This window comes from Pundamilia nyererei, unplaced genomic scaffold (genome assembly GCF_000239375.1).
Source record: "Pundamilia nyererei isolate P.nyererei 1_Seehausen unplaced genomic scaffold, PunNye1.0 scaffold00043, whole genome shotgun sequence".
In the NCBI taxonomy this organism is placed as follows: Eukaryota; Metazoa; Chordata; class Actinopteri; order Cichliformes; family Cichlidae; genus Pundamilia; species Pundamilia nyererei.
The window spans coordinates 2,185,085-2,198,366 of NW_005187444.1; the positions used below are offsets into that span (position 1 = coordinate 2,185,085).

The 13,282-nt window shown below is 39.6% G+C and overlaps 2 protein-coding genes across 2 annotated transcripts in view; one reads left to right on the top strand and one right to left on the bottom strand.

Annotated features, from left to right (window-relative positions):
- Positions 1-8,475, bottom strand: LOC102207301 (patatin-like phospholipase domain-containing protein 2). Its single transcript, XM_005731567.1, has 8 exons — positions 8,289-8,475; positions 3,965-4,197; positions 1,791-1,856; positions 1,250-1,459; positions 1,113-1,173; positions 764-946; positions 493-634; positions 1-112 (listed from the first exon to the last, which is right to left on the bottom strand). Exons 1-8 carry the CDS (start codon positions 8,473-8,475, stop codon positions 1-3), a joined length of 1,194 nt encoding a protein of 397 aa, XP_005731624.1.
- A 275-nt stretch (positions 8,476-8,750) lies between these two features.
- The window catches only part of LOC102213179 (UPF0676 protein C1494.01), a 6,078-nt gene continuing 1,546 nt past the window's right edge, over positions 8,751-13,282 (top strand). Inside the window, exons 1-4 of the mRNA XM_005731492.2 lie at positions 8,751-8,949; positions 9,032-9,156; positions 9,230-9,296; positions 12,630-12,786. Of these exons, the coding sequence (XP_005731549.1) occupies positions 8,797-8,949; positions 9,032-9,156; positions 9,230-9,296; positions 12,630-12,786 (502 nt within the window). The 5' untranslated portion in view covers positions 8,751-8,796. The remainder of the gene's footprint in view (positions 8,950-9,031; positions 9,157-9,229; positions 9,297-12,629; positions 12,787-13,282) is intronic.

Sequence of the window (13,282 nt, forward strand, 5' to 3'; positions counted from 1 at the left end):
CTACCTATCACTCTCCTCCTTGTTGTCCTTCAATGCTTGTTTGTATATGTCTCCAACCATGCTATAGAGCCAGCTCATGTCCCTCTGTAGATCTGGAATCCAGTAAACTAATCTGAAAGAAGCAATCAAAGAGAGAGAAACACATTAATCCATAATGACTGTGAAAGGTCAAAGCACTTGGCACTTTGATGTAAAAACAGCATTATCGCTAAAGGGGAAATAATCTGTATAAAATCCTACATTAAAGGTTAGACTGAAATATTGGTCCAGAATGAAAATCTCTTTTAAATTTTTACTTCTGCCAAAAATAACTGACAGTAAAAACTAAATAATGTTTGCCCAGTTTAGTAGTTGAGAATGAAAAATACATTTTTGGCATCAACAACAAAAGAACAGTTTTTGATTTTAAGATCACAGGGAAGAAAAGGGCTCAGTGTAAGCATAATTCATTTGAATGTGGTGGATCCAACATAAAGACTAGTAAGTAAGTACCTCTGGGATAGAGAGCTGACCAACTCAACAGGCAGAAAATAGGGGATCTGTATGTAAGAAGTCACTTTCTTTGGCAGGTACCGAGTCATGTAGGAGAACAGACCATCAGCAGTACGTGTCTCTCTGCAGGCCACGCATAGCACTGACACAAATACAATAAAAAACATATTTACTTTGACTGCATTAAAAAAATGATTGCACTGGCTCAATGGTATATTATTTGTCTGCTGTATTTTCCCTGCTGATCTCATCACAGGCGAACTGTCCTTACCCCTTTGAATTTCAATCGGGAGATTTTCTACGAGGTGTGGATCCAACCACCAGTGATCTTCCCGAAGTGTGTTCAATCCATCCTGCTGTGCCTTCACGCTGGACTCCTTCACCACTTCACAGCAGACATTTTTAAATGAATCGATCGCCAGATTTCTTATGGGACACTCACTGCTGATCAGATCTGTGACAAGCAAAGAAGTCCAATGTGATAAGGAGTAAAGAAAAACAAATCTGACAAACGCTTCTATGGAATGGTCTATTTTGTATCTTTTGTTTTATTTTGAGTTGAATCTTTTGGAGCCAGTTTATTCTCATGAATATTTAGCCGCCATTATCAACGTCCTTACTGTTTTCTTGTAGGAAACGAAAAGCATCCCTGTAGCCATTGTTGCAAATTTCAGCCATTGCCTGTAAAAATTCAAACTGATGAAAACTGATGAAAATAATAGAAATCTACACAAATCTACACAAATCTGTAACACACCTCAGGCTCTGGAGGGAAGAAGGTGCTGGTCACTCTGTAGAGGTTCTCTGAGTTGACCTGGATGCTGACATTGTTGAAGCGTACCTCAGGGAGGTTTAGTGTGCTTGCCCGGGGGCAGATATCACTCTTGCCAGCATATGGCGAGAACGTGATTGTCTGTTTCAGTTGACAACCGGGCAGGTTGTCAGTGATGGCACCGTCCACATAGTGCTGAATGGAAAAGTAAGCTGTTTGTCATTAGGTATAATCTTGGTCCATGTCACAACCACATAGAACCAGATATTCAGATTATTTAACACTGAAAAAACTGTACACAGTTTCTGATGAAGGCTCAATCACTTTTAGCATATCTGTCATCCAGAACTTTAATTCAACTTGGTTTCACAAATCAGGATAAGACACAAGCAGAGTTTTGAGATGTCTCCATATGCTGCCAGCTGCACAGATAGAAACCAGAATACTGTTACACAACTAAGTGTAACTCTGTTTATGTGCTGTAATGTCAACTGGGTTGTCATTTCAACCTTTCTAATATACTTACCACTCCACGGTATCTGGGTGGAATGACACCACAGTAAAACGGGACGAAGCAGCTGCATATGAGGGCCTAGGAAAGGTCAGATATTATGTCACATTGGATGTAGAAACACAAACTCATCCATGCCAGAGAGGACAACAGAATTATTCCTCTACCTAGTTTCTCAAAAATTCTCTTCTACTTGTCCTGTCTTGTCTCTTGTCTTTCTGGTCAGCCTTTAACGGTACAGTAGGTACTTTGTTTAAGTTATTTAACAGAAGAAAATGTACTCATAAACAGAAATTAATTATTGTGTAAATACATCTTCCAGCAAATTGATGCGTTCTTGAACTTGAATTTATCCTTTAAAATCCTTTAAAAATAAATAAGAGCCATGTTGCTCTCCCATCTTGAATACAGTGGCTGAGACAGACGTCACTGATCCACCTAATAGATGCAGCTAGAGATCAAGCACATATATACCTTATGAGTATGTATATTGCCATCATGTCTTTCTCCTCCTCCACTGCTCTCTCCTCCCTCATTTCTACCTCAGCCTCTTTCTTCTCACCTCAGGCCTCATCTCCTGAACTGAAGTCAAGTTTCTATCACATGAAAACATGTTTAAACATGCTTGTTTATTCCTAGTTGCAGTTACTTATTGTCAGAAGATTAAATATGTGACCCTCCTGTCTGTGCACAGCTGACAATGAGTTGGCCAAACAACAACAATAGCTGGTTGTAAGCTGACATTATGCCAACTAACGTGAGGTTTGAGTATCCTAAAAATCACACTTTCCGTCTAATAAACAGTTTGATTATGTTCTCACATCATATGAGAGTTTATTCATTGTTCAAGTCCAACTATGTTAGATCCACTTTAAAGAAAGTTTCATTAACAGCAGCTAACAGCAGCAACCTGACCTGACTTCTGTAACAAAGTTTTATAGCTTCCTGCAGTGTAAATAGAAAACAGAAATTCAGGAAAGGAGTATTAAAACAGAGTTCGAGTGACTGCTATCTACTGACATCTAGTGTTGAGATTTTACACACTATGCCTTTAAATCCATTTTAGCAATGAGGAAAACAGTGATAGCTGTATAATTGTGTGGATGCTATTGAGTTGTAGCTCAGTGAGTTGAGCATCCGTTCTCCGACTGGGGTTCAAATCCCGCTTATGGCAACATTTCTTTCAGTTAACAGTTAAACTTTTTTTTAACTCTCTTCGACACAAATTTCAGCTTTTTCACCCCTTTTCATTAGAATTTTAAGTTTTTTCACCACTTTTCAGCACAAATACTAGCTTTTTCAGCTGTTTTCAGCGAAAACCTCTTTTCAGCAGAAATTCTGCTGATTGAACTCTTTTCAGCAGAAATTCTGCTGATTCATCTCTTTTCTGCAAAGTTTTCAGCTTTTTCACCTCTTATCAGCACAAATCTCAGCTGTTTTCAGAAAAAACTCTTTTGAGCAGAAATTCTGCTGATTGAACTCTTTTCAGCAGAATTTTCAGTTTTTTCTGCTGTTTTCAGAAAAAACTCTTTTCAGCAGAAATTCTGCCAATTGAACTCTTTTCAGCAGAATTTTCACCTCTTTTATGCCCAAATTCTGCTTATTCACCTCTTCTGAAAAACTTTCAGCCTTTTCACCTCTTATTAGCACAAATCTCAGCTGTTTTCAGAAAAAAACTCTTTTGAGCAGAAATTCTGCTGATTCATCTCTTTTCAGCTCATCTTTTTGCTTCTTTACCTCTTTTCAGCAGAAATTCTTCTGATTCACCTCTTTTCTGCCCAAATTCTGCTTATTCACCTCTTCTGAAATTTTTTTTAGCCTTTTCACCTCTTATCAGCACAATTCTAAGCAGCTTCTGCTAATTTCACTAGAATTGTCAGTCTCTCCACCTCTTCTTTGTGAGAATGAGTTTGGCGCAGTGAGGTGAGTCGCCACCCTTAGACCAGTATGGCCAGGTTCGAATCCTACTCAGGGCAGCATTTTTTTCGACTTTAAATTTTTTCAGCTTTTTTCAAATTACATCTTCAGTGTTAAGGCATCCACACTGCATTTTCGCAGGAAATGCAAATTTTTCAGGTCAATAGTCATATCTGATCCTTTTTTTTGTATACTTATAAAGTTGGGAATTCTGAATCTTGAACCTTGAAGAGTTTTGCTGGATGAAAATGGCTCCAAGCTGTAAAATATACCTGAATGAGCTCTTCTCTGCTGTCAAACTCTGACACTAGTACGTTCTTCACATCAGACACTCTGGTCAGGGACACGCTGAGCTTCCCAGAGGCTCGAACAAGGGCATCTTCTGGTAGATGCTTCAGCAGAGTGTCCTGCACTCTCTGAAGCAGTTTGAAAGATGGATGCAAGGGTCCCAGTTTGTGCTTCCTAGCCTCTTTGGCTATTGACATCAAGTCGGCACTGCACTTCTCTGCATAAAGAAAAGTAACTCAATATCACATGCACTGGAATGGTTATTTGTTGTAAAAAAAAATAAAAAAGGAAAAAAAGTGTTTTTTGTTTAATTAATCTCTTTTTTACTGGACCTTGGCATAGTACTCCTTATTTTTTTGGTTTTATGCTCAGCAGATGGTTGTGCACTAATAAACTACGACAGACAAACACTTTTAAATCTCAGATTCTCTTACTCACATCGCCCAGATCCATATTGGAACCTGGGTGACGGGTATCCATATGCTCCTCTATCCTTGACGCTGTTGCACCTAGTAAATTGAAACACCCTAGAACCTTTTCCCAATACTGGTTAAACGTCTGCCGCCGTGATAAGAGGAGGTGGAAAAAAGATAAACGCCAGGTATCCTATGAAGTCCTACGCGCCAGCCGCTCGAAATTTCAAACTGCTGCTAAAATGGCTAAAGTGGCTTTCTTATCAAAAATTATCCTGGTTCATGGTCACAACATTTGAACGCTATTTAAAATTTGTAATTCTGTGGTCAATCCCCGTCCTGATATGCCGCTGGTGTGCTCTCCGGCTCTTTGTGAACAATTTTTAATTCACTTCTTAGATAAAGTTTCTTCTCTTAAGTCCTCGCTTCCTTTAGTGTCGAGCCCTGTTTCTACTCCTGGTTGTTCATCAACCTTCCATTAGTTTGAGCCCGTGTCACTCCTTACTCTCAAGCGATTAGTTGAGCAACTGAAGAATACTAATCCTATATATGATATCCTCCCATCTCGCATAGTCAAGGACTGCTTCGACGTAATTGGATCCAGTATTTTATCTTTAATGAATTCTTCTTTACTCTCTGGCTGTGTCCCGTCAGCTCTTAAACATGCTGTAGTCCAGCCGCAGCCTTAAAAAAAAGAAACCTTGATCATAATGATTATGCGAATTACAGACCAATCTCTAAGCTCCTGTTCCTGTCTAAAATTCTCGAGAGGATAGTTCTTTCACAACTCCAGTCGTATTTGGATGCGAATGATATTATTGATAAATTCCAGCCTGCCTTTAAACCACGTCACAGCACTGAAACAGCTTTGCTTAGAGTCCTAAATGATCTTCTTTTAATTGCTGATACTGGACGCTCTGCGGTCCTAGTTCTATTGGATTTATCCTCGGCTTCTGACATGGTGGATCACAGCATCTTGTTAGCGAGGCTTGAGCATACTGTAGGCATTAGAGGTGTTGCCCTTGATTGGTTTAAATCATACCTCTTCAATAGGTCCTTCTCGGTCAACCTGGGCACCTGCTCTTCCTCCGCTGCACCTGTCTACTGTGGCGTGCCTCAAGGATCTGTGCTGGGTCCTATTCTATTCTCACTGTATATGCTCCCTATAGGCGCAATCTTTGAGAAATACAATATCGCTTATCATTGTTATGCTGACAGATCTACTTTGAACTTGCTGATGATCCTGCTCGGTCTCTGCACTGCTTTCAAGAGTGCATGTGTGAGGTCAAAGAGTGGCTCTTAGGAAACTCTATTATCTTAAATGATAAGAAAACTGAAATCATGGTATTTGATAGCAATATTCTTCACAGACAATTTTGTGATGCCTTTGGTTCCCTTGCCAGCTCCCTCTCTGACACTGTTAGCAATTTGGGCGCGTTGCTGGATAGCTCTTTTAAATTTGATTTGATCATTCTGCCCTTCTTCATAGACTGTAAGCTGTTCAAAATGCGGCAGCACGCCTTCTGACCGGAACTGGGAGGTATACCTCTAATACCCCTGTTCTAGCTGACCTGCACTGGCTACCCATTAAATACCGCATCCAATTTAAACTACTGCTGCTTATTTTTAAACTTGTCAACAAGGCAGCCCCGAGCTACCTTATCGAGCTCCTTAGTTCGTACATTCCCGCTCGAGCACTGAGATCATCTACTCAGTTACTCCTGGTGCAGCCAAGATCTTGTCTGAAGTCTAGAGGTGACCGTGCAATTGCCTTGGCTGCCCCAGATTTATAGAATAACCTTCCTATTGCTATCCGTGCATCTGATTCTATCCAATCATTTAAATCACGGTTAAAAACCTATTTATTTAACCTTGCCTTTCCTGCTAGTTAATGCCTGTATCTAATCCCTGGACTTCGTCTATTTTACCTTTTATACATATTTTAAATGGCTTTGTCATTTTAACATGTTTTAGTTGATATGCATTTTATGGTATTCCTGTGTATTAGTGACACTGACCTGTTAGCATACTTGGTACTTTGTTATGGTCCCATAATATTTAATAATATTTAATAATATTTAATTTTTATAATATTTTTGTCTTATTTTCTGTCTTTTATGTGAAGCACTTCGGCATACCGTTGGTTTTTAAATGTGCTCTATAAATAAAGTTGTATTGTATTGTATAATTTGCTTTTTTTTTAGTTTACTTTTTTTTCTTTCTATATCCACACTATAAATGATAACATTTTTATACAAATTGGGGAAGGTTTAACAGTAAATATTCCACAATTGGATAACTTAAAATCAAATTAAAGTACTATCTGAAAACTCCAGATTTTTGTTTGAATTAGATGAAACTATCTTCTGATATTTTTCTTTTTGTGGTACACCTTGTGACACTTGGTCAATCCAGCATGAAAGCTGAATAAAAAGGGATTTTTTTTTTTCATGCTTGTGGCTAAGAGTCTCGGGCAAAAAAGAAGTCTTCATACTTTATTTTGCAGTATTGTAAAATTCAGCTACATTCATTCAAAAACTGTCACTAATTTCCTTTTTAATTTTTTTTTTATTAATGAGTGATCAAATATGGGACTTTGCAGGAGCACTGGACTTTTTCATATTTTAACTAGCAAGTTATCACACATTTTAATGTCCGTCTCAATAGAGACGGACATTAAAATGTCCGTCTCTATAGCCTATATGAACCAGGCTATAGAGCCTGGTTCATTGTGATGTTAAGAAACTTTGTACCAGCAGGAACGATTTTAAGAATTGGCTGATTTGAGATAAAGTGACCTATTATGACTGTAACACATGAGTGATTCTGCATCTAGCTAAAGGAAAAATCTGAACCCTTGATCCTTGGGTCCACTTGGGCCTTAAGACACAAGGGTTGCTGTAAATGAATGCAAAGTTTTTCTGAATGGTTACCTTTATCCTGTGATTAAACAATTATAGCTTGTTGGGATCAGTGTCTTCTAGGCTTGGAAAAGACCTCACCCTATTGGCTAGACAATTCCCTATCCAGAAGGTGTAAGGGGTCACTGAACGGTTAGACGTCTTAATGATGTGAATCCAATATCAAATAGACTCACCAGATTCAAAACATCACCAGATTTAAAAAAAAAAAAAACAGAACAAGATATTAGAAAAATCATAGCCGATAACTGTTACAGAGACTCAGAGAGCCAATTCTTCAGTCACTGTACTAAAGTTGTTTTCCTTTCCCTTGTCACCAATCAGAAATACTGAGTAAGCTCACTAGGCTAATGTACTTTACTTTTTCTGTGTATGTGTTTTTCTTTAAATCAAATAAGATGCATCAACACCAGAGGGGACTAGAACCATCTCTGGCAAAGTGCAGACAATCAAAGATGGGAGAGAGGAAAAACGTGAGAATTAAAACAATAACTTAGGGGTGCCAAAGTCATTTTTGTTCAAGGGCCAACATCTGCATATAAATTCTTCTCTTTTTTAATAATATCAGACAAATACAAGTACATTGCATATCTCAGTTTTTCCATCACAGTGGCTCTTTTACATAGGACACAAATCTTTTAGTTAGTTTTTATAACTAAACAGCAAAGGTTGTTTTTTATGATTCAGACAATTGATTTAGCTCTAGCAATACTTTGTAATTTCCCATAAATGTTTGTTTGTGCTCAGTTTTCCACCATCGGAACAGCAATACATTTTATCATAAAAAAAAAAGTAATTTATGACTTAACTGCAGTTTTGCAAAGACTATATATATATATTATGCTGATAGCGGCATTGCCTCTTTCTTCACTATTGTTATATCTGCCTATTAGATAATCAAAGTAGATACTATGTTTTGTCTACATAGAAGATAAATGGAGGTCGTGAAGGTATAGAAGAAGCTAAAATCTCACCTAGTGGTATTCCCAAAGTAAGAACAGCAGCCGTCAAAGCCCCTGCAGAGGCTCCATAGATTTTAGAGGCGTCTTGTATGAACCGAGGGAACCGTTCAAGGATACAACTGGTGGCACCAACATAGTAAATCCCCATGAACCCGCATCCTGCAAAGGAGATGCTCCACTCTTTCTTCAAATCAAACATTTGAGATATTAATGTTCTGATCAACACGAGAAGGAAAATGTACGGCAGAAGCTAATTCTTTTTTTTTTTTTTTTAGCTCAGTTATTGCCCGCTGCCACATTTACAACAACACACCTGAGGATATCCAAAGGTGAGAAGATAGTCCGCTATTGCACAATTTGGCATTATTAAGAGAATTTTTCCTATTGGTTAGACAATGTCATGTGACCGAAAGCCTAGATACTATATAGGAGATACTAGTGGTGGACATTTGCGATTTATTTTTACTGTTCGTGTTCAGCACAGGCTGTCTTTTAACCCGACGCTTTTTTTTTTTTTACAATGAACATCCCAGTTGTGGATTTCGGCGCCTACAGGCTGAGCGAGAAGGATGTCGCTGACGAGCAGTGGCAGAGTTTAAGCACAGAGTTGGAATCAGCATTTAGAGATGTTGGTTTTGCATTTCTGAGGAACACGGGGATTACTCAGGAGGAGGTGAGGCCAGTTAGATATAATCAAATTATTATCGAGGAACTTACACTGGAATCCGTCTTTTTCTTCTGGTGTGTTTGGACAGGTGGACTGTGTCATGGACATATCCAAGAAATTCTTCCTGCAGCTAGATGAACTGAAGCAACCCTTCAGCAGGAAAAGTTTCGTGAACAACCCTAACCACGGTTGGGTGTCATTGGAGACGGAGAGGTAGGAAGCATACGTTTTATACTTTAATGTGTATCTGCGGAAGAGAGTTTAAATTCGGATAATTTCTTTATAGGTTAAATCCACGTCGACCTGGGGACCTGAAGGAGTCTTTCAACACTGCCTCCCTTCATCCTGATATAGTAATAACTCGGAGGCAAAAGCCTTGATAGTTTGTTTTCATCAGTTTATTTATTTTATGATTAACCTTAAGAGTTTGGGCTCAGACACAACTGCATGGTGCCACAAGGTTATCAGTCAGGGGGTTAAAGAACAAGTTACTCAGTATCTGTTACTTTAGAGAAAGCTCTGTTAAGTTTGGAGAGGAATCGAGAAAATTAATTTTGAACTGCAGTACTGAAAAACTATGTACACCCCTATTAAAAGGGAAGTAGCAGCAGGGGTGCTGCTTATTGAATACACTTGATTGCATCAAATGCACATAATTAGCTGATAATCAGCAAGTGTAACCAACTCTATATGAGCAGAGGTTTTGGCAGTTTGCTGACCTGGGGGAGACTTTCTCCAGAGGCATTTCCTTAATCTTAACACAATTACACAGTCATCCCTGGAATGGACATCCTACAAGTTCACTCCAAGGTCAGAGCATGCAGTTCTTAGTGAAATAAAGTTACATCTCCATAGGCCTCAGTTGGAAGTTAAATGTTAAAGTTCATGAAGTTCCAGTTAGGAAAAGACTGAACAAATATGGCTTCTTGTTCATAAGAGTTGCCAGCGCATAGACTCTTCTATCCAAGACTCCTCAATCTCTTCTTTGGACAAATGTGAGCAAAGTGGAGATGTTTGGCTACAGTGTACAGCACCTTGTTTATCAGGGACCAAAAACAGCATATTAGCACATACAGTGGGGCAAAAAAGTATTTAGTCAGCCACCGATTGTGCAAGTTCCCCCACCTAAAATGATGACAGAGGTCAGTAATTTGCACCAGAGGTACACTTCAACTGTGAGAGACAGAATGTGGAAAAAAAAAAAAAAAAGAAAAAAAATCCATGAATCCACATGGTAGGATTTGTAAAGAATTTATTCGTAAATCAGGGTGGAAAATAAGTATTTGGTCAATAACAAAAATACAACTCAATACTTTGTAACATAACCTTTGTTGGCAATAACAGAGGTCAAAGTTTACTATAGGTCTTTACCAGGTTTGCACACACAGTAGCTGGTATTTTGGCCCATTCCTCCATGCAGATCTTCTCGAGAGCAGTGATGTTTTGGGGCTGTCGCCGAGCAACACGGACTTTCAACTCCCGCCACAGATTTTCTATGGGGTTGAGGTCTGGAGACTGGCTAGGCCACTCCAGGACTTTCAAATGCTTCTTACGGAGCCACTCCTTTGTTGCCCGGGCGGTGTGTTTTGGATCATTGTCATGTTGGAAGACCCAGCCTCGTTTCATCTTCAAAGTTCTCACTGATGGAAGGAGGTTTTGGCTCAAAATCTCACGATACATGGCCCCATTCATTCTGTCCTTAACACGGATCAGTCGTCCTGTCCCCTTGGCAGAAAAACAGCCCCATAGCATGATGTTTCCACCCCCATGCTTCACAGTAGGTATGGTGTTCTTGGGATGCAACTCAGTATTCTTCTTCCTCCAAACACGACGAGTTGAGTTTATACCAAAAAGTTCTACTTTGGTTTCATCTGACCACATGACATTCTCCCAATCCTCTGCTGTATCATCCATGTGCTCTCTGGCAAACTTCAGACGGGCCTGGACATGCACTGGCTTCAGCAGCGGAACACGTCTGGCACTGCGGGATTTGATTCCCTGCCGTTGTAGTGTGTTACTGATGGTGACCTTTGTTACTTTGGTCCCAGCTCTCTGCAGGTCATTCACCAGGTCCCCCCGTGTGGTTCTGGGATCTTTGCTCACCGTTCTCATGATCATTTTGACCCCACGGGATGAGATCTTGCGTGGAGCCCCAGATCGAGGGAGATTATCAGTGGTCTTGTATATCTTCCATTTTCTGATGATTGCTCCCACAGTTGATTTTTTTTCACACCAAGCTGCTTGCCTATTGTAGATTCACTCTTCCCAGTCTGGTGCAGGTCTACAATACTTTTCCTGGTGTCCTTCGAAAGCTCTTTGGTCTTGGCCATGGTGGCGTTTGGAGTCTGACTGTTTGAGGCTGTGGACAGGTGTCTTTTATACAGATGATGAGTTCAAACAGGTGCCATTCATACAGGTAACGAGTGGGGGACAGAAAAGCTTCTTACAGAAGACGTTACAGGTCTGTGAGAGCCAGAGATTTTCCTTGTTTGAGGTGACCAAATACTTATTTTCCACCATAATTTACGAATAAATTCTTTACAAATCCTACCATGTGGATTCATGGATTTTTTTTTTTCACATTCTGTCTCTCACAGTTGAAGTGTACCTCTGGTGCAAATTACTGACCTCTGTCATCATTTTAAGTGGGGGAACTTGCACAATCGGTGGCTGACTAAATACTTTTTTGCCCCACTGTATACCTCATCCTAACTCTCAAGCACACTGGTGGACAGGTGATAAATTGGGCTTGTTTTGCAGCTACAGGATCTGGGCCCTTAGTCACTGGTTGGCCATGAGCTCCTCTGCATGCTAGGAGCTCATGGCCTAGCATGCACATTAGACTCTAAAGTATTTTAGAGTCTAATGTGCAACAGCTACAGGGTCATGCAAAAGGACAAAGATCCCAGGTAATCTACAACTGAATGAATGAAAAAGAAGAGAATGAGAGTGTTGCAACGGCACGGTCAAAGTTCAGACTTCAACCTGTTTGAAATTATGTGGTGGGACATTAACAGAACTGTGCATAAGCAAAACAACTACACACCTCGATGAACTGGAGCAACATTATAATGAAGAGTGTGAACAGTAACACAATCTGAAAGAGTGACACAGAAGGCAGTACTTTAAATATTACTACCACAGGTGGTCGTACAAGGTGCTGAAACATGGGTGGTTTTTCTCTGGACTCCAGAGTGTCCTTGTTTCTTGGATTTTGAAGTTAAAAGCCAAAATCCACATCAAGTCACTGACATGTCCTGCATCTTAATATCACAAAATTCCAGATAAACTTGTTCTTTTTACATATTTCATTCTTTGTTATTTGACAGCAAAACAAACATTAAAATATTGACACAAACACACCCCGTTGAGAGTAATACAAACAAGCCATCAGAATTGGAATCCGTTTTCAGCTGCTATGCACTTTTAATAGTACCAGCAAGGTTACAGACTCATTCTCTACATTAAATATACATTATAACAAAACAACATGAGCTGGTACAGTAAAGTCCAGGATAACAGGATACCAAAAAATTTGATGTATTGAACATTAAAGCATAAACCTATCCTATTATAACACCGAAACTATAAGTAGGTCAATGAGCATACTATGGGTACTTTAAGATATCAATATCAGTATTATCATTAGTCAGACTCTGATGTGGTTCTGTTGTTTTCTGTTGTAGAAATGGCCATCGTCAGGCAGTTTGAAAAGTTTTCAGGAGTTCCAGACATCCTTTTTTCTGCGCTGCAAAGAGCTGAGTCTTCGGTTGCTGAGGGTGATGGCCCACAGTCTGGGACTTGACCCAGAAGTCTTCTTGCGTGCACACCGTTTAATAGGAAGTATGTTTACCCCATACACTGTACCCAGTGTACAGTGGCATACGATCAGTTTTACTAAGTGTTCAAGCTACATGTCATGAGGGGCAGTCACTGATCCCAGATCGTATGGACCTTGTGAGAAGGTTTTATTCACACACACACACACACACACACACACACACACACACACACACACACACACACACACACACAAACTGGCAGTATCTAATTCTACAAAATTAGGGAGAATACTAATAAGGGCAAAATGTTCAACCAAGACATGTTAGCTTAATTTATGTACTATATATTATATTCATTTAGTACTCTATATAGCTCTTCTCCTAAATTAAAAAATAACATAAAAGTACAGCACAAAATAAAAGAAAAATGAATATAAATACAGGCAGCACGGTGGCACGGTGGTTAGCACTGTTGCCACACAGCAAGAAGGTCCTGAGTTCAATTCCACCATCAGGCCGGGGTCTTTCTGTGTGGAGTTTGCATGTTCTCCCCGTGT